General features: G+C 49.0%; 1 protein-coding gene across 8 annotated transcripts in view; it reads left to right on the top strand.

Moving 5' to 3' along the window:
* The window catches only part of CDK5RAP2 (CDK5 regulatory subunit associated protein 2), a 179,271-nt gene that overhangs the window by 72,666 nt on the left and 81,458 nt on the right, over positions 1-25,147 (top strand). For all 8 annotated transcript variants that reach the window (XM_043453940.1, XM_043453941.1, XM_043453943.1 and 5 more), the window contains 2 exons: positions 13,022-13,192; positions 14,604-14,744. In XM_043453940.1, the coding sequence (XP_043309875.1) occupies positions 13,022-13,192; positions 14,604-14,744 (312 nt within the window). The remainder of the gene's footprint in view (positions 1-13,021; positions 13,193-14,603; positions 14,745-25,147) is intronic.

Here is a 25,147-nt window from a genome sequence, read left to right as displayed (position 1 = left end):
GGCCCACGTGGGGCTGCTGGCTTTGAAGGCCGTCTCCATCACTTCTCATCGGGAATTGCTGTCGTCTTTCTGGGGCGCAGACAGAGAGACTTTCCTTTATCTCTGGCTTTCCCTGTATAATTTTTGTGCCAGGCCCTGTCCTGGGCACTGAGGAGACAGGACTGAATCAAGTCAGACGCAGTCTTTGAAGGAATCTAGTAAAGAAATACAGCGGAAACGCAGACAAGAGCTGATTAAAGTCGAGCGTGATGAGTGCTCATGGAGGGCTGGCCCAAGAGATTTGGGAGCACGGAGGAGGGATCTGCTGAGAGAGGAGGGGAGGAGAGGCTTCAAAGAGGAGGTGGGTGTGAGCGGAGACCCGAAGGACAAGCCCCTGAGTGCCTGGAGGCCGGGGTGGGCATGGGTTTCCGGTAGAGGGAAGGCCGGGTCGAGGCTGGTGGTGTCGGGAATGAGCCCAGCTTGGGGCGCGGGCGGGGCTGGGGGGAGGCCGGGCGTGCCCTGTTGCATCGCTGGGTGAGGTTTAGAGATGGTGGTGCCTGGCCTGGTGCCGACACCCCGAGGGATGCGCCCCGACCCCGACCCCTGTGCAGTCTGCGCGTCCCCACCTTTGTCCGTGTGTCCGCCCCTGGCTCCCTGGTGAAGCCACACGGAGCCCCCTGCTCAGAATCACACCGCTCGCGTGGGGACTGGTCTCCGTGGCGTGTACTATCTCATCTCAGTGGTCTCCGTTTATTGTTTGAGCCTATGAATTCTTTGTTTGTCTTCCCTGGCGGCTCAGACAGTAAAGCGTCTGCCTGCAATGCGGGAGACCCAGGTTCGATCCCTCAGTCGGGAAGATTCCCTGGAGAAGGAAATGGCAACCATTCCAGTATTCTTGCCTGGAAAAGTCCATGGACGGAGGAGACTGGTGGGCTACAGTCCATGGGGGAGCAAAGAGTCAGGCACGACTAAGCGACTTCACTTCACTCATTCTTTGTCCGAATAACTCTTCTGGAGAGAAAACACGTAAAGGCAGGGCTGCTCAGGGTGAGTCGCGCTAAGAAGCCGGGCAGCCCCTCTCTCCCCCGACGCCCGCCTCCTGCCTCGGTCCCAGGAGCCACGAGGCTCCGCAGAGTGTGACGGGAGCACCAGTATCTTCTGCTCTTTCTGGAAGTTCTTACACCACTGAGTTTCTCTGCCTCATTACGATTTTAGCGAAGTTTCCTTTGTACGTTTAAAGGTAACCACTGACAAGCTTTCTCACAGTGAAGCCTCCTGATAAGATGGAAATTTGATGGATGAGAACCTTCTCATTCTCCATCTGGCTGGAGATAAAACAAACTAGCTGCCTGGCGAAGGAAGTGTGAGGGCCTGCCTTTTCATTTCTAATGTGATTCTAAGATTATAGGGATATTTTATTTTTCATATAATCCACTTAAAAAAAGAAACACCTGCTCTAAGAGATCCTCTGATATGCAAAGGCATTGCTCGGCTCGGTGCTGGGAATCTTCACCTTGAGGGGTGTGGCCCATGTGGGTGGAAATTGAGGCCGTTCTGCTGATGGCGGCGTGAAGGCTTGCTGGGGCCACTCATTGTGAAGGGTGGCGGTCTGGTGTAGGGTAGCGGTCTTCAGACTTTTTCCCCTCGTCTCTTTGTTTAGAAGCAGATAGACAGATGTATCTGCAGATTCCTGCATTAAAACCCATTGTGAACTTCCGTGCTTTCCTCCAGTTAACTGACTCAGTTTCTGGAGGAAGGCCCGGGAGCGTGCAGTTACTTGGTGTGGACAGCCGGCCAGGCTGGGGCACTGCTCATCCGAGGGCTTCGTTCACAAGCTCAGTTTGAAGAACCACTTGTTTAGTGAAAAGGACACAGATAGACCTGGTTTTGAATCTGGATTCCACCCCTTTTCTCCTTCGGTTAAAGTGCTGGAGCTCTCTGAACTGCAGTCTCCTGGTTGGTGGAGTGGGTGTTGTCAGAGCCTCTGCTTTGCAGTCTGGCTGCTGTGAGGATTGGAGGAGGTGCGAAGGATGTCAAGTGCCCAGTGCCGTCCAGAGGGCCGTGGGGGTTCGTAGGAAAAAGTGGTGGGTAGGATTTTGGGAGGACGATTGCAGAGGGCCAGAGGAATCAGGGAGGGCTTGTGGAAGGGGTGGCCGTGGGATTGGCCCTTGTCAGAAAAGCGTGCTGTCTCCAGGCAGAACTGGGGAGGTTTTTATGATTTTGTTTCCTGGTGGGGGAGATGGATGGAGACAGGCGGGGGCCTGGAGGGCTGATGGAGCAGTTAGGTGAGATAAAGCCAGGAGGGAGCCCCCCAAAGGGAGCCCAGAGCGACTGCTTGTTAGGGCAGCTTCGTCCTGCAGTTCACTCGGAGCTGCCGAAGGTTCTGGGCAGAGGTGTGAGGATCAGAGGAGGGCGTGTGTTTTGGTGGGTGAACCAGAGCCCGGGGGGCACTTAGACTGTGGCTTCAGTTGAGCAGATGGGGGCCGCGGCTGAAGGCAGTGTGCTGGGCCGGGGGGCGAGGGGCGGAGCTGCGGGAGGAGTCGGGGGTCGTTCTCTCTCTGCCCTGACTGCTTCAGCTTCAGCCTGCCCCATTTTAACGCCTCCTCCAGGAAGGAGGAGGGGCCCTTCCGGTTAATCAGAGTCCAGGTTCTTCATGGGGCTGTGCTTTGCTCACGGGTGGGTTACTGTACCCTCGGTTAAAAGCCCAGGTTTCAGATCCTGTGGCTTTCCTGTTGCTGGCTTAGCTGGCCCTGTGCCTGGCTGGGTGGCCCGACGTCCTCACTTGCTCAGTTATCTTGTTTTTCCACTTCTTCCACTACTTGAGTGAGACGACTCAGGCAGCTACCTTAACCCCCTGCGTATCCCCACCGCTCACCACCCCCCTAAAAACACACACACACACACACACACACACACACGCAAACCGGCCCTCAGCTTTGTTAGAGAGACCTACTGTGGGTATGAGATTGTCCAGACTTGTATTTTGCATTTCACTCTGTGATTATTTCTTAGGTTCAGCATCTTTGAGATCTCGGGGGTGGGAGGTGGGTAGGAGCGGGTGGCGGGGCTGGACTTGGGCGCTGGGTGGCCATGTAAAGGTACCCAGTCTGCCCTGCTCATCTCTCAGGGGCTCCGAGTGGAGGATGAGCTGGGCTTCAGGCCCAGGTTTCCTGTGGTGGGGGAGGTATGTGTGGGGGGAGCGGGGAGAGCTGCTCCTTGGGTGGGGATGCTGGGCCCACACGAGGAAGCCTGGGAGGAGAGGTCAGCCTGGAGGGGCCGGTGTGGAGAGAGGCGGAGGGGCATCTGCTTCTGTGCTGGGCCCCCGCCTCTCCGTTAGGGATGCGAGGAATCTACATGAACATCTCCATTTACTGGAAAGACAACACTCACAAAGATTCGTGCTCTCTATCTCTGGCCGCACAGCTAGTTAGCAGTAGAGGCAGGATTCAAGGCTAGGTCTGCGTGTCTTCACAGCCCAGGAATATTGAAGGAGGTTTGGGGAAACCACCCAAGTTTATCAATTTTCAGTTCTGATTGTTTTCCTCGGGCGAGACATGCCGTCTCCATGCCTCCCCTAAACATTGATTATAACTCCACTGGGGCTGAGCCCACGAGCCCGTGGGCTGTCTCTCTGTTGCCATGGCAGCTGCTTCTCCTCAAGGCCACCTCCACACACGTTCTCCCCCTTCCCGCAGTGGTCCTCTGACTTCGAGCCTTCTCCGACTGTGCTTCATATGAGGTCCAAGATTCTTGGTCCTGCCTCGTTCATTACTCGGGAGCAGGGGGCAGCCATGTCTCAGGCTGGTTTATTCCATCCACCCTGAGTCCTCGAGAAGCTATAAAGTGAGCCCCCGGGAGTGGATTACCGCCCAGTGGAAGCCTGTGTCACAGGGCACTTTTCTGCTTTCTTTGGCTTTAGCAGTAGTACCGTTGAGTTGGAAGAGCACAGAGCTTGCAGTCAGACTGACTTGGGTTTGAATTTCAGCACCTGAATTACTTGTTATAAAGCTGTGCAAAGGTCTCTCAATCTCCACAAGCCCTAGTTTCCTCTTTGTAAACACAGGACTAATTAATAATACTTACTGTGTAGGCAGTCTTCAGGGTTAGAGATGTTTTATGAAGAAATAAATGCCTTGGCCTTGGTAAATAGTAGTTCTGTTACCAACGCTTATGAGAGAAATAGTTTGTGCTCATTGATGTTCTGACTTTCCTTGAGCTCCTGATATATGCTGAGGGTGCTGTACCCCAAAAAACAGATGCACACATTTCTGTGGACTTGCAGGGGCCCTTCAATGGCAGTCAGTTAAGAACCCCTCAGTCTGGAGGTGTGACAGAACTGTCCTTTGCGGGATCCCGGAACAGGTGGGTCGTTTCCGTGGGGTCAGCTCTGTGAGGGAGGGCAGCGACAGCTTTAGTAGCTTTTATCACTTAAAACAGGTGAGGAGTTGTTAACCTAGGCAGCTGAATTTAAAAAAAGAACTAGAGAATGGAATAAATGGTCACCGGACACATACGCAGAAATGTGACCAGATATCCAAATGCGGGTCTGATAAGTGTTTTATAAGCAGGGAGCCGGATCTGGGAAATGGTGTAAGTGGACCTATGCACGTGAGCAGTGTGTTCTTTCTACCTAGCCATAAAACATACATATTTTAAAATGAAAAAACTAGGCAGGGTCTTTCTAGGATGGTAGGCAAGTTTATTGTGAATTTAAAGATGTACCTCAGTGGCTTAACAGAAGATTTTATGGTCCCTTTCTCAGCAGTTTTCAGGGGGAGATTTCTTTAAAAGCAAATGTCAGATGACCATTTGAGTGGGTTGGAATGATTGCATTAGTGCTGATACTGAAGAAATCCAAACCCTCATCCTTGTGTGGAAGTGAACTGAGAGGCTTGGAGTCAGATAGGTGCTGTCCCGTAGTGACTGTGGTCTGGAGTGAGTTGCTTTAATTACCTGGACCGGTTTGCTCATTAAATAAAATAGGAAGAATCCCATCTGCTTCATGCATTTATTTAGTCATCCAACAGATACTTATTGAGCACTGTTTTGGTTCTCTGTTGCTCCGTAACAAATTATCCCTAAACTTGGTGTCTTAAGACATTATCATTTGATTATATTTCGTGGTTTTGTGGGTTGAGGGTTTGGGTGGGGCTTAGCAGGGTGATTTTCTGCTCTCCACTGCCCAGGTCCCTCGTGGCATCTAGCTGGTGGACAGGCTGGCCTGGAGGGTCCCTAACGCTTCATTCACGCCTCTGCTGCCGTCTTGGAGGATGGCCAGAAAGCCGAGCCGCTGGGATTGCCAACTGGAGCACTTGTGTGTGGCTCTGCAGCGTGGCAGCATGAAGGCAGTCACACATTTTGGATGGTGATTCATAATCCCGAGAGGCTCGAGGTGGAAGCTGCCAGTCTCTTAAAGTCTTAAAGCCTGGACCCGGAACCTGGCTTAGTGTGACTTCTGCCATGTTCCTCTGGTCGTGGTAGTCACCCCGCGGCCCGGACTTAATAGGAGGCGACAGACTCCGCACCTTTCGGGGGACGGTGTGGAGAGATGAACTGACAGCCCAGCGTCAGCCAGCCCCCCCGCCCCCTCTCTCACGGCCTCTCGTGCTCTGTAAACAGCGGTATCGCTGACCTTGGCGCACTGCGCCTGCGTGCCCACTTGGCCACAGGCCGCCTTTGTCCTGTCTTAGTGTATCCGTAGTCTTTGAAGACTCCTGGCTGCTGCTGCCTGGAGAGAATAAACATGTCTGCAGTCCCTGTGGATCCTGAGTCTTCTTCCAGCTTTCCCAGGCACGCCTTATCTGCCCTGGGTTCAGTGAACCGTGCGAGCGCAAGACAGAGGTCAGAGGATTTACGGCTATCTTAAATCTGCCACGGTGCCATTCTAGGTGCTGGAGATACAACAGGAAACAAAATATACAGAAACTCCTGCCCTCATGGAGCTTACGTTCTGGTGCAGGAGACTGTAACCAAGACAGAAGCATAATTAAATGCTGTGTTAGCAGATGCTATGAGGAAGAATCGAGAAAGGAAGGGATTTGGGGAGTGAGGCTGTGGTGGGACTCGTGGGGCTTATTTTAGGCAGGATGGGCTGGGAAGACTGGATTAGAAGTGACATGTGAGCTCCGACTCGATGGAAGTGGGAGAGCAGCCTCGGGGGATTCTCCAGACAGAGAGAGGTGCAAGCAGATGAGTTTTGGGCTGGGAATTTAGGTGGTGTGTAAGAGAGACGGCAAGAAAGCCGGGGCTGCCGGGACAGAACAGTAAGAGGGGAGCAGGAGGAGAGGAGGTCAGAGAGGCAACGGGGATGCAGGCGGAACAGAGCTGTGGAGGCCGCCGTGGGTTGTGCAGGTCACGTGGGTTCCTGGGACTCGACGCGCTGTAGCTTTTCTTACCAGTGGAACCACCTGTGGCTGGTCCCGGACATGGGCAGTTCTGGGACCCCCTCGTGCTCCTGCCCACCAGCCAGGGCTCCCCCCCGCCCCTGCTCCCGTGCACGTTCTCTCCCTGATTGGGACAGCTCGCTGAGCACGCAGGACGGCAGGTGACCACGAAGCAGTTATCATCCGCCTGTGCCCTGGTAGCAGCAGTAAGTCACATGGACTCTGTCCTGGTGGTCTGTCTGATGTCTGTGGGCGTGTAAGTGTGTGTGCGCGGCCTGTCTGATGTCTGTGGGCGTGTAAGTGTGTGTGCACGGCCTGTCTGATGTCTGTGGGCGTGTAAGTGTGTGTGCGCGGCCTGTCTGATGTCTGTGGGCGTGTAAGTGTGTGTGCGCGGCCTGTCTGATGTCTGTGGGCGTGTAAGTGTGTGTGCGTGGCCTGTCTGCTGTCTGTGGGCGTGTAAGTGTGTGTGCGGCCTGTCTGATGTCTGTGAGCATGTAAGTGTGTGTGCGGCCTGTCTGATGTCTATGAGCGTGTAAGTGTGTGTGTGTGGCCTGTCTGCTGTCTGTGAGTGTGTAAGTGTGTGTGTGTGGCCAGTCTGATGTCTGTGGGCGTGTAAGTGTGTGTGTGCGGCCTGTCTGATGTCTGTGAGTGTGTAAGTGTGTGTGTGTGGCCAGTCTGATGTCTGTGGGCGTGTAAGTGTGTGTGTGTGGCCAGTCTGATGTCTGTGGGCGTGTAAGTGTGTGCGTGCAGCCTGTCTGATGTCTGTGGGCATGTGTGTGTGTGTATGTGGCCTGTCTGATGTCTGTGTGTGTGTGTGTGTGTGTGCTCTGTGGGCGATTCTTTTTTAGATTTTTCACTGGAGGACGCCTGCTTTGCAGTGCTGTGTTGATTCCCGCTGCACCGCGTGAGCCAGCCACCAGTGCACATGCATCCTCCCTCCTGAGACTCCCTCCACCCCCACTGACCTCATCTTGCTTTTCCCCTGGATTCAGAGCTCGGGAGCCGAGTTGTAAGCTCAGGTGCCACATGCTGTGGACCTCGCTCTTTTTTGTATTTTTTAAAAAAAATATTCGCTGGACATTATACTCTTAAACTTTCAATTTTTGAGATTTTTTTTTTCTTCATGTATCATCGTGTGCTCTTTGTAGCTTGTGATGTAGTGGAATAAAGTAAAATGGGAAAAAAAGCCAAACCAAAGTTAAAATTGTCTAAAAATTGTGACTCCAGAAATGTCTGCAGTGGGAAAACGGTTTAATTTGTTGGCACAACTGTATTGTGGGAGAATGTTTTTCTTCTTTAACTTTAGAATTATGTTACTGTTGCTTTAGTATTATTTGTGCAATAGAAATCTTCTTTCTCTAGAGTTGAATTTCTGTTTACATCTATAATTCATGATAGGTTCTTGGTCTGCTTGTTTTGGATTAAAGGTTCAGGACAACCTTGTCATCTGTGTGCCTAAGGAAAAAAAAATTAACATTTAATTTTTAAAGTGGTTTCTGTTTTTAAAAAATGTTACTTTAAAAATGTTTACTTTATCCCCCATTATGAATGTAGTCTATACTTAGTATAAAACATTTTAAAAATTGAGAAAAAATAATTTAAAAAATCATCTATAATCATGCATTTTGGTATGTCTTTTGGGTTTTTAATCATTGCTTTAAAAAAGGTACTTATTAAAGAAAAGCTCAAATACACAGAAAAGGAGAGAGAATAGTACACTGACCCTCTGGTGCTTGTCACTCAGCTCAGCGCTCATAAACTCCTAGCCAACCTTCCTTTATCTGTGCCTTCCTCCCATCTCCCTCTCTCTTTCAAAACTCAAGTGTTTTAAGCAATTCCCAGGCATATTATTTCATCAGATTTTCAGTATGTTTTTTTTTCAAAAACAAAACCAAAAATATTTTCACTTCAAAAAGATTAATTCTTAATATTATCAAATAGCCAATTAATGTTCAGATTTCCCTAATTTAAAAATGGTTTTAAACAGTTTGTTCAAATCATGATCAAGACATTGCATTGATAAGTCTCCCCTTTAAAGGTTTTATTTTGGACTAATTTTAGATGTAGAGGACAGATGTTGAAATAGTATGAATCGCAGCGTTCCTGTATATCCTTTGTCTGCTTCCCCAGTGTTAATGTTCTCCATGACTGCAGGACCGTCATCAGAACCAGGACATAAACACTGATGCAATCCCGTTACGTGCAGCTTGCATTTGAAAGTTGCCAGTTCTCACTAACGCCCCCTTTCTGGTCCAGGATCCACGTTCCCCTTAATTATCTCATCTTCCTCGTCTCATCTAATCTAGGACAGTTGCTCAGCCGTTGTCCTCTGTGACCTTGACTCCTTTGAAGAGTACTGATCAGGTATTTTGTTACTGTCCTTCAGTCTGGGCTTGTCCGACGTTTCTGTCATGAACAGGTTGAGGTTACACGTTTTTGGTCAGAATAGCACAGACGAGCCAGGTGCATGAAGTCAGTTTGTTCTGGTGAAGGTAGCGGTGGTCCCTTGGCTACGGTGGGGGTCTCCTGGACTTCTCCACAGTCGCGTTACTGTTCTCCATTTGTGATGGTATTTTGGGGGACATGCTTTGAGACTGTGTAAGCGTCTTGTTTTTCATCATACTTTTAAGAATCTTACTGATGATTTGTACCCACAACAGTTACTACTTCCCTGGTGTTTGCTTACTGTTGATTTTCCATCATTCCTTCTGCACTTATTAGCTGTAATTCTCCTGTAAGAAAGGGCTGTCCCTTCTGCAGTTTTTTATTATTCAGCTGTTTATACCCGTTTGAAATCATTCTATAGGTTGATAAGCCATTATTATCACGATTTCTTCTCTTGTTCAGATTGACTCAGGTTTGGCTTTGGGGAACTCCTTCAGATTGATTCCTGTGTCTTTAACATTTCCTGAACACTTCCACACTTGTTAGGGTCACAAGATGTCCTGGACTCTTGTATTTTCCCTCATCCAGTTCTGGAATCAACCATTTCTTTAAGGATCCCTGGTTTCTTTTATTGGAGAATTGTATTTAGGAACCAAGGTCTGAATGACGGGTGTCATCATTACTACTAGGCCTTGGAAGTAGACAGTTTGAAATGTATGTTTACATATATTTATATATATGCATACAAAATATATACAGGCATATACTTATCTGTATTTACTTCTATTCATACAAAAGTCCATGGGGGTCACAGAGTCAGACATGACTGAAGTGACTTAGCGCTCACCCACACAAAATATATACACCCGTCTTTACTTCTGTGGCCAGCGCTGTGTGTGAGTGTGTGTGTGAATAAAGGAAGGGAAGTTCGAATGAACTCAGAATCTGTAGAATCGGTATGAATTTGTGAATTCACACTGGCTTTTCCTAACTTTACTAATTATTATTTATTCTACAAGTTCTCTCCTTTTTCTTTGTAATTCATTTGTTGAATAAGTTGGGTCATTTGTCCTTTGTTTCCACATTTTAGATTTTGTTGATTATATTCTTGTAATGTCATTCAACTTGTTTCTCTGCTGACTTTATTTCGAGTAAATTGTTAGTTAGATAAGGTGCATGATCAAATTCAGGTTTAACTTTTTGGCAAGATTACATCATAGGTGGTCTAACAGCAGGTACGTAGTGCTTGATAGTCCTGTTTTTATGATTTACTAGCCATTGATAATTGCCAAATGATGATAATTTAATTTCATTAATCCTTCTTTTATGTAATAGCTATATACTTCTATTAAGAAAAGCTTGTTTTTCATATCTATTCAGTTACTCTGGGGTGTAGTTCATCCAGAAAAGACAAAATAAGAATTCCCTGAAATCTTCCAAAGGTGACTGTGTTCATTTCTCACTGCTGCTATAACAAATCACCAAAACTGGGCTGCCTAGCAGCACAAACTTACCCTGTGCTTCTGGAAGTCAGAAGTTTGAAGTGGGTCTTACCGTGGCAGGGCTGTACTCTTCCTAAAGGCTTTAGGAGAAAATCTACTTCCTCGTCTTTTCCAGCTTCTAGAGGCTGTCTGCATTTCCCGACCCGCGACTCCCATCCACCTTCAAAGCCAGAGATGACTGGTGGGATCTCTTTTGTGTTTCCCTTTCTCACTTTGAAGGATCTTTGTGATTATATTGGGGCCACCTGAATAACCTCTCTGTTTTAAGGTCAGCTGATGAGCAACCTCAGTTCCACTGGCAACTTTTTGCCATGTAATTCGCATAGTCAGAGATTCTGGGGATTAGGATCTGCACATCTTTGGGGGGGGCCATTATTCTGCCTGTCACAGTGACCAGAGGGTTTTTGTTTTTTTTTAATCATCATGAACTCATGATTTTTTTAAAAAAACATTTTTGACATTTTAATTCATTGTCACTATCTTTGATATCCTAATTGTCCTATCTTTTGACAATGAAAAACTTATTCAAGTTGATTCTTGACTTCTTTGGACGTGAACATGTAGTCTTTGATAGAGTCTTTCTTTCTGACATGATGAGATGTCTGAGCTCATATTATATACTCCTGCCCCAGGTCTGGAATCATCCCTTTCTGTAAGGCACACTCTACTGTGACTTAGTCCCCTGGAGGGCTTATTAAGGGCTTCCCAGGTGGCTCAGTGGTAAAGAATCCGCCTGCAAATGAGGGAGACACAGGAGATGTGGGTTCGATCCCTGGGTGAGGAAGATCCCCTGGAGAAGGAAGTGGCAACCCACTCCAGTATTCTTGCCTAGAGAATCCCATGGACAGAGGAGCCGGTGGGCTACAGCCCATGGGGTCGCAAAGGGTCAGATGCGACTTGGCGGCTGGGCACGGAGGGCTCACTGAAGCAGATGCTGGTCCTCCCTCGCTCCAGAGTCTCTGATGTAACCAGTGTGGTTGGGGCCCAGTGGTTGGTGGTGCTGATAACGCTGTTCTGGGGACTACACTTTGAGGACCACTGTTTTAAAGGATGATGGAAGTTTTTTGTTTTTGTTTTTGGTAAGCGATGGTATTTAGCGACTATAGCCTGCATGCTAGGGAGGGTATTGATTCTTGGTTTTTTCAGTGAAAGGAAAGAAATAATTGAATGTAAGTTCCTATTCATATTTCCAATTCAAATTTAGAATTACAGGTTTTAACTTATTTTATATTTGTGTTTGTTTTCTGAGGCTTGGTTCTTATGATCACAGTAATTACTTATTTAATAAATATGCATGTATTTATACACACGCAGTTTCAGAATAGCAATACAAATATTATTTCCTGCAACATGATTACTAAAAACAGTTGAGGGTTTTTGCAGCAGTTCCTTTGTCATTGGAGAAAGTTCCCACTAGGGGTGTAGAGATTACTCGACTTTTCGTTATTGAAATCATTCCTCTCTGGTTAGCCAGTCAGCTTGATGCACAGTTAAATTCTTTTCCTGTGTCTTGTGCTTTTAGTTTTAGGAGATTCTCATTTAATTTTAAAATACTTACCTAAACATTTACGTGGTTTCACCGTCACATCAGTAAAATGAATCTGCCCTTTCCTCTGTCTTACTCTCTCCTTTTCCTTGTAGGTGGCCGTCACTTGTGATTAAATAAGTGGCAGGGTGCTGTGCATACTGTTTTCTCTTAGGGACCACACCACCCTCCACCTCGCACCCCACCTGAGCGATATATTCGAAAGATTCCTTGAGGGCGGGACTTTGATAGAGTCCTCATCCTTTCCCTTTAAAGCTTCTGTGTGCTCCGCCGCGAGGAGGCACCAGAGAGGATTCCTCTGTTGTAGACATTTGCTATTAGGAGTTAGTGCTTCAGTATTACAGATAGTACGTATTTTGAGATAGTTAAAATTCACACTGTGTACTGTTTGATTTCTGTGTTTTTCCTTAACATTATAACTTGGGCATTTTCCATGTATTGTAAATGTCACTTAAGACAGTTTATTTTTATGATTGTGAAAGTAATACAGACTTAGAGGTTTTAAGAAGCTCAGGAAGATAAACATCCATACAAAGTCGCCCTTAATCCTTCTACTTAGGGATACTGTTATTATTTTGATGTGTTTCCTCAGAGCCTTAAAACTATTTTATGTAAGTGCTTAGAAGACAATCAGCATCATATTACATAGTATCCTGCTTTGTTTTTACTCTTAATTGTGATGTTTTCATACTATGTGCTTTTTTAAAAAAATTACTTTTAATTGGAGGATAATTACCTTACAATATTGTGATGGTTTCTGTCATACATCAGCATGAATCAACCAGAGGTATACATATATCCTGCCCTCTTGAACCGCCCTCCCATCTGCCTCCCCATCCCACCCCACTAGGTGGTCACACGGCACCAGCTCTGGGTTCCCTGCATCATAGAGCAAATTCCCACTGGCTGTCTCTCTTACATATGGTAATGTCTATGTTTCCATACTACCGTATGCTTTTATAATTCTGTATTGTTAGACATTGAGTTTCTTTGCAGTTGTTTCAGTATTGTAAATAATTTTGTGATAAATGTGTGCACATGAAGCTTTCCCCAAATTTCAGATTATTTTTAAAGTTGGTTTTCCTAAGACTTTAAATAAGGAGGAAGCTCGTGTCTGTTAACTAGATCTGTTTGGCGTCTTTCTTACAACAATAAGGTAAACAGGTGAAAGATTGTCACCTTGAAACTTGTCAAGCAACTTCCAGTTTTTCTTTTTCTTCTGGTAGGACCTTAGAAATGAAGTTGAGAAATTACGCAATGAAGTGAATGAAAGAGAGAAAGCAGTGGAGGATTGTTACAAGAGTCTGTTGAATGAAAGCAATAAAAAATTGCAGAGTCAAGAGCAAGTAATCAGAAGCCTCAGAGAAAGTGCCGCTCAGAAGGACTTGTTGCTTCAGGTACCACAGCGTTTTCCTTTTTGAATTTACGTATTTTTATTTCAGCATAGGTTTTCTTTGTTGTTGTTACTGTTTTCTAAAAACTCTTTTTCAAAGATGCTTATAAAAAGGTGAGTCTGGCAAAAAAAAGAGGGTGGTCTTCACTGCTATATATCAGAGCACTTTGGAGCTTTCTTTGCGCCATTTGGACCCAGCCACCATGGAGGTAAGTTTGGAAAAAAGAAGAGCTCCAAGAAGAGAAGGGACTTATCTTGGGTCACATGACTAGTATTAAAAATTCATTTGGGTTTTTCCATAAGTTCCTTTGGGAAAACTTGGATGAACTTTTTGGCCAGTCCAGTACATGGCAAGGCCTGATTCAGGCCGGCCCGCTTTGCCCTGGCGCCCGCCTGCGTCTCTTGGGGTCCTGGCTTTTCACTGTGCCGTGGTCTCTCTCCTCGGTACTTTTCCTCTGTCTGTTCCTTTCTGTCTTGGAGTGTCCTTCTCATTTGATGGTGCAGGGAATTTTTGATTCAGCTCCGAATTACGGGTAGCCATGCTGGAGGGAACATGGGTGTTTCACACCGCTTCCTCCTGAAGGCTCACTGCCATCAGTGAAGAGTGAGAAGGTCTAAACGCCCAAGACCAGGAACATGGGAGTGGTGGAAAGCAACCCAGATGGGAAGGTTGCTGTCTGGGGAGGTGGATGGGCAAATGGTAACTGTTGGTTTGCCTAAAAGTTTCTGGGCGTTTTTCCCACAACTTCCTCCCCTCTGCTTCATGTCTTGGGGATGGAAAGCCAAGCAGGAAGAAGCTGATTAATCCACAGAACCTGGAAGGGCTCAGCGGGCGCTCAGGCTGCCTTTGTTGGCAGGAGATGTGGCCGGGATGCTGGGCAGCTAGGGGACCTCGTGGTCACCAGCAGTGTGTGGGAGGTTTGCTCTGTGGATTCCGTGACCAGAGAAGGTCTCGACCCATCTAGAAGAATGTGCACGTTTGGAGATAAATTAACACTAAATGTCAATACATAGTTTAGTTTTGTGAACTAAGTAAACAGAACAAAGCCATGGTTGCTAATTCCAAGAAAAGCAAAAAGTTGAACACGAACGCAGACGTCACTGTGTGAGGCTGGGCTGTGGGCAGTACACGTGTGGCTGAGTCTCCCACGCCCTCTGGGAGGCGCCCCCTGCTGGCGGAGGGGAGGTTTGCAGTGACTGCCGCCGTCCTTGTCTACACCGGGCTGGGTGCTGCTCCCTCGGCTGTAACAGTGCCTGAATGGATTTGTCATTGCCTAATATTGGGGGCTGATGGAAATTATTTAGACGATATTTGGGTATTGTGAAAAAAGTACATCTTCCCTTAAAGAGTTTGGGACCATCTCTTAGTATTTTTTTTCTTGATGAAAACTCGTATGATTTGTTTGTTTCCTTAGAAATTCAATGAAAGAGATTTGGAAGCAGCGCAGCAGAACTGTGGCTCAGTGACGGCGGAGGATCTCGAGTTCAGGAGTGAAGACTTAGTAACGGAAAAGGGCTCTTCTCAGTCACCAGGCAGCAGAAGCATCTTCTCAGAGGTGAGCTCGTCTGAAACTGGACGTTCACATGCAAATTCGTATTCTTTCCTGGCACATGTTTGTTGCCTCCTGATCTAAAGATCCTCCCAGGCCTCCTTACTGATAATTGAGCTGACAGCAGGTAGGGGGAGGGCTTCTCTGTCTTTCCTCCTGACAGACGAGTATCCTTCAGCCAAGTGTTGGTATTTGCACCGCGCAGGAAACCTAGAAACCACAGCTCATTAGAAGACAAGCCTCGTATTTGCCTCCTAGGGTCCACTTCTCAAGAGCTGTGTAATCTCGAGGTAAGAACATTTTCCAGCTGATGTGCGCACAAACGGTGGCCCGGCAGGCCCTTCCTGATCCGGCCCCAGGCTCGCCTTCTCTCCTGTCCCCTCGCGCTCCGTCATCTCTGACGACAGTTCACCTCTTGCAGACGTGTGGAGGCGCCGTGTTTGCCCCGCCCGCGCCCCGTACCACCTCGTCGGCCTGGGCTGCCTCGGCCTTCCCTGCTGACCTGGCGGCTCCCCTGCACGCTCTCGGGCTGCCGCTGAGTCTCACGGCTCGGGGGCTCCTCCCCGGCCTGCCGAGAGCTGCGTCTCTGCATCCTCCCGACCACCGCACTTAGTCCTCGGTTGACTGACGGGAGGCAGGCCCCCCAGGGGAAGGGAACGGCGTCCGTGTCTGAATCCCAGCGCCTGCCCCGTGCCTGGCCCTGTGGCTGTTTGTTGAGTGAATGACTGATGGTGGGTTTGTGGAGATGCATACAGTGTCCTGACTGGAAGCTTGCCTGTAATACGACGAGGGAGCCAGAGATGGGAAAGGAAAGGAGTTTATTGTAGGCCAAGTTTTTTGGGCTTAAGTCTCCTGCCTCTGGATTTCAGTTTTCTTCCTCCTGTAGTCTCAGGACTTCTCCAACTATACAGCACTGATAAGAAAACTTCTAGGTTAATGGCTAAAAGATTCTCCCCCGTTAGGGACACCCAGAGAGGTTCACAGAGTTACATGAAGAAGAGAGGGAGGAGGGAGATAGAGATGAACAGGAGGAGAAAAAGGGGGACTCAAGAGGAGAGAGACAGATCTACGCAGCTGTCTGTTCCCAGAGTGTTCTCCGTAGCCCAGTCACCTACAAGGATTCACAGAATTGGATTGGGAAGAGAAGGGGAAAGGAGGAAATAGAGGTGTTCTGAGGTAGAAAACAGAGAGTCAAGATTGGGAGAGAATAATCTTCGGTTTAAAAATAGGGCTTCTCTTCTTTTTTTTTTGTAAGGTTATAGTGTATTGAAAATGAAAATTAAGGAGTAGTAGAGGAGTACTAGAGGACTTTAAAAGAAATAAGAGAAAAAGAAAAATAGAAAATAGAAGAGAAAAAGGAAAGAAAAAAAAGAAAAAAAAAAGAAAGAAAAAGAAAAAAAGAAAAAAAAAGAAAAAAAAATTTTTTTTTCCCCCTAATTAAAAAATCGTAAAAGTCTGTGGAAATGAAAGTTAAGGAGTAATGGGGGAGTAATAGGGGATTTTAAAGGAAAATAAAAGAGAAGAAAGAAAAAAGAAAAAAAAGAAAAAAAAAAAAAAAATTTTAAAAAAAAAAAAAGAGAAAAAAGTAAAATTATATCTAGGAGTTTCTCTGGAGCTGTTGCGGTCAGTGTGGGTTCGGCTCAGTTTCAGATAGCTCCTCGTTCCAGCTTACGCTTCTCGATATCTACAGGCCCCTCCGGTGTAGTCAGTGTTTCCTAGAGGGATTTTAATCTGTTGCACCAGTCCCTTCTGAAGCGGTTCCCTTTGTTTATTTGGCTTCTGTTTGCCGGTCTCTTCAGAGCCTCATTTCCGCCCTGACACAGGCGGGCGGAGGTGGACTCTTACTCAGGTAGCTAGTTCCGTCGCTCTGCGGGGCAGGGAGGGGCTTGCGCTGCCGGGAGTGGCTGGCGCCATGGGGACGGGCTTGCGCCGCGGGGATGGGCTGGGGCTGCCCGGAGGGGCTGACACTGCTTTCTCCGTCTGCGCTGCTCAGGCTCCCGGCTGTTCTATATGGAGCGCGCCCCGCGCTGCGCGAGGTTCCAGCCCTCGGGTGCTCCACAAAAGCGCGGAGCGAAAAGCTGCGCCTGCTCTCGGTGCCTTCCCCGTCAGAGCGGTCCAGGCAGCCAGGGGCTTGGTGGGCGCACTCTCCCCAGGTGTGGCGCGCCCCCTCCCTTCCGCGGACCCAGTCTCAGTTTCCGCTGGCGCCAGTCGGGCGCGCGCGCCTTCCGCCCTCCGCGTCCCCAGCCCCAGTCCCCGCCCGCGCCGGTCGGGTGCCTGCGCCCTGTGTCTCGCCGCGACCTTCCCCTCCCCCCTGCCTCCTGCCTCCGGCGGGGCTGGGCCGGTCCGCAGCCTGCGAGCTCCTCTCTGGACCCTCTCGGTCTCTTTGTTCTGCGAACGGCCGGCAGTGTGTTCGGGCCGGTTAATTTACTCTCTCTCTTTTGGTCTCCCACAGTTCAAGTTGGCAACTCACAGAAGTTCCCTCCGATTGTCCTCAGGGCACTCGGGCCGGGACCCTACCGCAAGCAATGCCGCCTAAGAGCTCCCGGGATGGATCTCCGTCCTTAGCTCTTTTGTCTCACTTTTTATCTTTTATATTTTGTCCTACCTCCTTTCGAAGACAATGGGCTGCTTTTCTGGGCGCCTGATGACCTCAGCTAGCGATCCGAAGTTGTTTTGCGAAGTTTGCTCTGCGTTCAGTTATTCTTTTGATGAATTTGTAGGAGAGAAAGTGGTCTCCCCGTCCTACTCCTCCGCCATCTTGGCTCCTCTATTGTAGGCCAAGTTTTTTTTTTTAAGCTTGCCTTTGATTAAGTTCAGGCATTCAGAAAACAAGGAATTCGTACACAAACTCGTTCTCTGATGAATGACTCTGATCGTGACTTGTGGTTTTTGTGAAGGATGATTATCACAGTGACAGCTGGCGTGGCCTGGGCACGCCATCAGAAGGGACTCGGGCGCTTGGCTGGAGTGGGCTGCTGCAGGCCTGCTGTGGCTGCTGGGTCTTGGGGAGGCTGGGGGGCCGGGTGCGCGCCAGGGGCTGTTTCATAACTGGCGCAGAGGTGGGTTCAGTGTGTTGGCTCCACTTCTGGCCGCTGCACTGCGTGTCCACCCAGCGTTGGCCCCGGTCTTGGAGGGCACCGTTGCCGGGCCCTGGGAGCTCTTTCTTCGCTCTGAGCACTCGTGATTTTAATTTGCCATTTCTTGAATGAGAGTGTCAGCGTGGACTTGGCCTAGTCCTAGGCCAGGCGTCTGGAGGCCTGGGTTCCTCTCCCGGCTTTGTCTTCCCTTGAGTGGCCGTGGGCAGGTATGGGAGCTGATCTCAGAGGGCTGGTGTGTGATTCTGAGTGGCTCACTGTTCCTTGACATTGACCACATTTAATAGGATATTAAAATGCACAGTCACCCATAATCAGGCACAGTCTGGGGTTTTTTAAGCTTGTAAGAACGTTGAAGTGTAGTTAATGTTCCCTTGTGCTGGTCTCAGGTGTCCGGCAAAGTGACTCAGTGCCACACGTGTGTGCGTGTACATGTCCGTTTACACTTTTATTTGATTTTTTTGTCTGCACTGGGTCTCTGTTGCTGTCTGCGGGCTTCCTCTAGCTGTGGCGAGTGGGGGCTCCTCTCATCCTGGCTGGTGGGCTCCGGAGCGCAGGCTCAGCAGGAGGGGCACACAGGCCTAGTAGCTCCGATCTTCCCAGACCAGGAGTTGAACCCACGTCCCTACATGGGCAGGCAGATTCCTAACCACTGAGCCACTGTGGAAATTCCTATATGTTATTCTTTCTGAGATTCTTGTTCAGTACGGGTTATTACAGGATGTGAGACCCAGTTCCCTGTGTATGCGGCAGGTCCTTGTTCATCTGTTTTAGGTAGTGGAGAGTGTCTGTTGCTCCCAGGTCCAGCTCGTCTTCTCCCCACTGCCCCTTCGGTAGCCACAGCGTTGTTTTTCTGTGTTTGTGAGTCTATTTCTGTTTCTTAAATAAGTTCATTTGTATCGTTTTTTTTTTAAGATTCCACACATGAGTGTTATCATATATTTGTCTCTGACTTGCTTCACTTAGCATGATAATTTCTAGGTCCACCATGTTGCTGCAAATGGCATTATTTCATTCTTTTTATGGCTGAGTAATATTCTATTACATATGTATATACAGCTACACACATGCACACACACACAGCTACACACACACACATATATAGCTACATACATGCACAGACACATATATAGCTACATACATGCACACAGACACACATATACAGCTACACACACATATACAGTGATATATACACACACACACACATATACAGCTACACACACACACATATACAGTGACATACATATACACACACACATATACGGTGATATATACACACACAGACATACAGCTACACACACACACACACACATATATAGCTACATACATACACACACACACACATACCCCACATCTGGTTACCCCTCAGTTGTTGGACATCCGGCTTGTCTCCGCGTCCCGGCTGCTGTGGGTTGTGCTGCTGGGAATGCTGGGGTGCGTGCATCCTTTCAGGTTAGACTTTTCTCTGGATGTCTGTCCAGGAGTGGGACTGCTGGATCGCATGGCAGCTCTGTTTTTGGTTTTTTAAGGCATCTCCTTACCTTTCTCCCCACTGCCTGCACCAATTTTATACCCCCACTAACAGCATAGGAGGCTTTTTTTCTCCACACTCTCTCCAGCATTTATTATCTGTAGACTTTGTAATGGTGGCCATTCTGATTGGTTTGAGGTCATACCTTATTGTAGTTTTGACTTGCATTTTTCTAACAATTAGTGATATTGAGCATCCTTTCATGAGGCACAGTTTGTTTTGAGATAAGATAGCAGCCATCAGGTTTTTTAGATGGACAGATCGTCACTAATTTGAATATATTTAGTTAAACTTTACTATTTTGAATCATATTTTAGACATGTAAAAAGTGGTGTAAATGTTGAACAAAATGTTTCTAAATTTATTGCACAGGTTGAGTGTTTTAAAATTTCATGTCTCTAGTTTGATCATCTATATCACATTGTTTTCAGTCTTTTGTGCTAATGTTTTCTGTACTTCTTAGAACCACAAGTATAAAGTCATCCCATGGGCATTTCAGTTATATTTTAGATCCTGGTGATGTTTAAATGACTGCAAAAATATGTATTTTAGCAAAGGTTTTAATTCTGTTCTGCAAGAGTAATTGCAAATTGAGGATAAAAGATTATAAATGATCATTTAGGAATTGGAAATTTCTAGGTGTCAGTTTAAGAAATCCCAGCCCTTGCAGCCTACAGTATTTTTCCTCCAGAGAAAGGTGTTCTTTTCAGACTGTAGTTCTTTCTTTGTAGACAACATGGATTTTTTTCTTTTTTTCCTGCTCTGCCCTTGGCTGTTTTGTGTTGATTTTAGAGTTTATTCTCTACCCATTTCTATGAAGAACTTGAAGCTGTCATGATGTCTCCACTGACTCTGGGCAGTCTGTTTTCCTTCTAATCATGTGTGATCCTGAGAATTAATGCTGGATGGTCAGGGAATTGAAGGACAGAGAGTAAAACGCACTGACCATGTTTAACTTGCTGCAGCCAGAGATTTATAGGTTGGCTATTGACATGGTTGGGACATCACTGCTCAATTTCCCGAGTAGTAAAATAAATGTCTTTGTTGCAGAGCTGTGACATAGCTCCTGAAATCGACCAGCCTCTATCTACCAGGCTGCTGAATTGCCCTGATTACCAAGAAGTGAGCCATTAAGCTTACTCTTCACGTGTCTGCCGCCTCTCCAGACTGTGGTCTGGGCATTCCGTGTGTTTCCTCCAAGTCACTGAGGGAACTGGTGGAGCAGACAGTGCCTCAGCTTTGGGGTCGGCGTGTCAGTTCTGCTGCCTGTTAACTCTGTGACCTGGGGCTCCTCATCTCTGACCTCACCTTCCTAATCTGTAAAATGGGGCGTTACCTGCCTGCCTCCTGTGATGATTAGGAACAATGTATGGGTGTCAGTTAAGCTTCTTTTGATGGCAGAGGCTCTAGGATCCAAGGCTGAAGAGTGAGCAGAACAAGAATGAGAGGGAGTGTGCATTGGCAACATCCTGGAGACTCACAGGTGCCAAGGGTCCTGGACTCCAGGGCTCTGTCTGGTATGGAGGGGCAGGGTGGAGGGTGGGGGGCAGGGGCTGGTTACTCCCACTGAGCGGGGGCTCCTTGGGGTCCCCCTCTGGGCACCTGGCCCTCTCCTTCTGTGCCGAGGAGATCCAGTGGTGCGTCAGCTCTGCCCAGGGAGCCGGACGACTTGACTCTAATCGGGCATGATTCAACGCAGGGGAATAGGTGATGGATGAAATGGGACCCAGACGGCTCCAAAGAGTTCATTTGTTTAGCATGGGTGAGTGATTTGCTTCTAGGAAGACGCTGACTCACTCTGACTTCCATTATGCAGATACCACAGGGGTCTCTCCTCTTGAGACTCACACTGGCCCCTGTGTTCCCCTTGTTCCTTTGTAGCGAGCATTTCAGCGCCTGTGGCAGCATGGCCTGCGCGAAGCGCTGTGCCTGGCTCGGGGTGACCCCTTGCCCCCGCAGGTCCGCAGGCCTGTGAGCACGTGGTTGGTCCGCGGGCTCTGGGTGAAGGTGAAGGTGAGTCGGGGTGCCTCGGGGCTGGGGGAGGGCCTCTGTAAGGTGCCGAGGAGGGTGTACCTGGAGAGCGCTGGCTGCTGGAGCGTGGTCTCCAAGGAGGGGGGGCTGTTCCCCCTGGGAGCTCAGGGGGAGAGGTTTCCTGATGCTGTGGAGATGGAAGGCCAGGAAAGGGAGCGCAAGTGTGGCCAGCTGGCAGGTGGAGGGTGGGGGCTGAGCCGAGCAGTGACCTGGGAACCTGGGGAAGGTTTGGGAAGGCCGCTGGGAAGGAGCGGAAGGGACCCAGCCGGGCCCCCAGGCCCCGCACCGCAGTGAGCGGTCTTCTGGGGCTTCCACCCAGGCTCAGGGCGGTCAGGGAAGGGCCCCCAGGGTTGGGATTCTTCCCCTGGGTGCGTCCATCCTACAGCTGGAATCTACCCCATTCACCCACCCAAGGTTCGTATTTACTCACCTTTCTTCCTAGTCCTTCTTGGTTAATTATGTACCTAAGCACACATTCTGGCTGCCAGTTAATAGCTGAGTGGACTCAAAGACGTTACCTGTCCTCTCGGAGAACCAGTTACTCATCTGCACAGTGGGAAGACTGATACACCTCCTGGGGTGGTTGTCGCCATTAGAGATGACCTGTGTGGTGGACCCGGCCTAGGACGTGGCAATGGTGACTATGACTGATGCTCATCAAGTGTTTACTCCGCGCTGGGCATCAGCGTGAGAATCTTGTATAGATTAGCTCAGCTCATCTCTTTCACAACCCTGTGAAGTATGTAGAATTATTACCTCTGTTTATAGGTGAGGATATTGAAGTGCAGAGAAGTTGAGTGACTTGTTCAAGTTCACACAGCTAATAAAGTCACATGCTCTTAACCATCCCTGCCTCTCATGGAGGATGCTCAAGGTGTAGAAGGTTTTCTAATTTCCTTTGTCCGTGTTAGCTGACCTTTCATGTGGCTGACAGTGACCGTGTCTCCCTCACCAGGCTCCCAGGGCTTTGCATCCACTGTGGGTCATTCATGGGTGGATTGAAGGGCTCAGGCCCTGGATCCCGGCCGCCTGGGTCCACACTCTGCCTCCCCAGCGTGACTCCAGGCCCCGGTTCCCGCATCACTAAAACAGGGAGAGTGGTAAGGCCTGAGCCCACTGGCTTGTGAGGATTACATGGGAAGATGCTGGAGAGCGCTGAGCACCGTGGCTGACAGCCTCTTGGTCTGGACACCCTGGCGAGTTCCTCCAGGCGCTCCCCGGGGCCCTCTGCGCAGGGTGTGTGCGCCTGGGAGCTGGCGCTGGGACTGCGTGCGGAGGCAGTGGGCGCGCCTGAGCCACTGACCTGTGACGTGAGTTACAAAAGGGCCTGATTTTCTAGCGGTGTGGGTGGCTGACTTCTCATGACCAAACAAGCGGGTTAGCGTTCGAAACCTTTCATTGGCAGGGTTGCCTTGACCTTGGTGGTGGTTTTTTTTTTTGTTGAGGTCTGGAAGCATAGCAGCATTCTCCTAGGTCACAGGCCTCCTAACCTTTTTACCCTCTGCATCCCTTTGGTAATCTGCTGAAGCCAAGGCCTTCTTCCCTGGAAAAGTATTTATATGCAGAAAATATGTGCACAGGTTTATAAAGGAAACCAGTTATTTTGAAATTTGATTATCAAAATATAAAAAGTTGGCTGTAAATATAAAAAACTGGTGCTGCTTTAGAGTGGTGAGCAGTGACTGCGGTAGTTTTGAAGTGGGGATAAGAATAAATATTTGAGACACCTGCAGCTTGTACAGAGTAACCGTGTTTCTTTTGCTGACCAAACCTCCGGAGAACACTGTCCTGGACTGCTGGGGTTTGTAGCAGCAGCAGTGATCCTTCAGCTCCCAAATGAGGAAAATGCTAAATCTCAGCTAGAGGTTAGTGGCAGTAAAGATGTGACTTTTCCCCCTCCGTCATGTCTGAGTGTTCATCAGGGTCAGACGCGCTGTCTCAGGACGTTACCTGAGCTTCAGGCGCCAGGCTGAGGCCACGTGAACACACGGACCGTCCGCAGCCCTCTCTCTGCACAGACCAGGTGTCTTCCTGGCATCCAGGAGCACCTAGTCTGCCAGGGGATTTGCACACATTAACTTTACTTCTTTGTTTTTACATTTTCCTCTTACTTTGAAATGGTTTCAGATTTACAAGCAAATTATGAGAATAAAGGGATTCACCTGTCCTAAGCGGTCTGAGAGCAAGGTGTTCGTGTGGAGCCCGTCGCCCCGAGTAGGCGAGTGAGAGTCCTGTGAGAGGGGCGCGGTCCCGTGCGATGCCCTCGCCCGTCACACCAGGGGCCGAGCGGGACCCGCAGCACCGCCGGCCCTCGGGCTCATCCGCGTCTCAGCCGCTGGCCCGCGAACACCCTTCCTCGCCGCAGGAGCCCGTTCAGGATCACGTGTGACATTTCAGTCTTTAGATTTGGTCTCTTTGGTGTTCACGGCCCTGAGACTTGGGAAGTGTCCAGGCCAGGCCTCTGGTGGAGCATCCTTCCGGCGGGTCTGCCCGCCGCTTCCTGGTGATAGGACTCCGCCGAGGCCTCTCTGGCGGGGTGTCCCGGAGCGAGGCCGTGTTCCCAGCGTGTGCTCTCCGACGGCACGTGGCTTAGATCTGTCCTGTTTGCGGCCCTGCTGCCTTGGGTGACTGGGAGGGTCGCGTCTGCCTGGCGTCTCGACTATGCAGTTGCTCTGTTCTCCTTTGTAATTAGTCTTTGAGGGGAGGTATTCTGAGTTAGGTAAACACTTTGATCTTCAGCCTTTTGCCCATCAGTTTTAGTCACCTTTTATGGAGGCTGAATCATTTATTACCATGGTGATTCTTCTAACTGTATTATTCCTTCTGCGTTTATTAGTTGTTTTACTATAAAGAAAAGCCTGCTCTTCTTCCCATGTATTAATTTACTCGGCCTTGTGAACACAAATTTCTGTTTTGCTCAGTGGGTTGTGTCTATTACTATCATTGTTTCGATGCTCAAATTGTCCCAGGTTTGGCCTTTTCAAACTGGCTCCTGTAGCCTTTTGACAGTGCTCCATTATTTAAGCACTCCTTGTGTTCTGATGTGGCCGAGTGCTGTAGACGTGGGTTGTTTTTGACTTCTCTTGCATCAGTACTTGAATTGGCCTTTTCCCCTGGGAGCCTTGGTTCCTCCAGCACACAGGTGAACTTTCATCTGCTCTGTAGCTCCATGAAGTGGTGACTCTTTCCCGCCATTTTACAGGAGGCTCTACTAAGTAGCTTCTTGAGGCCCCAGAACTGGTAAGTGCCAGAGCCAAGATCTGAACTGTAAAAGAAGCTTCACATTTGTGGAATTCATAAATCACATGTCCCTTCATAAACGAGGAGCCTGAATCTCACAGAGGCTTGCTAAGCCCGTTGGCTGAGGTCACACAGCTGGGACGTGGCAGAGACCCTCCCCAGATCTCTGTCATGGGCCTGCTCCCGGCGCCTTGAGAGCTGGCTCCCGGACCGCTTCTATTTTAGTCTAAGCCCCTTGTCCCTAACACTTGTCAGGGTTTGGTTGATGAATTTCTTTCCTCGGAAGCCTTCGTGGTGCTGTGGAAACGGCGGCTGCAGCGCTGAGGGGGCGGTTTCGCAGGGGGCCGCCGGCGGCCAGGTGCTCGGTCCGCAGCCGCCGTGTAGCGCGCCCACACGGCCGAGCCCCGCGCTCCGCACGCCCCCGCCGGGGGTGCGGGGCGGCCGTTCCCCACTCCGCCTGCAGGTGGCGCGCTCTGACTGTGGCCTGATCCAGATCCTGGCCCCGGGGATCA

Source organism: Cervus canadensis, chromosome 30 (genome assembly GCF_019320065.1).
Source record: "Cervus canadensis isolate Bull #8, Minnesota chromosome 30, ASM1932006v1, whole genome shotgun sequence".
Taxonomy (NCBI): Eukaryota; Metazoa; Chordata; class Mammalia; order Artiodactyla; family Cervidae; genus Cervus; species Cervus canadensis.
The sequence above is the reverse complement of the archived record's forward strand: the minus strand, read 5'-3'. Positions and strand labels throughout refer to the sequence as shown.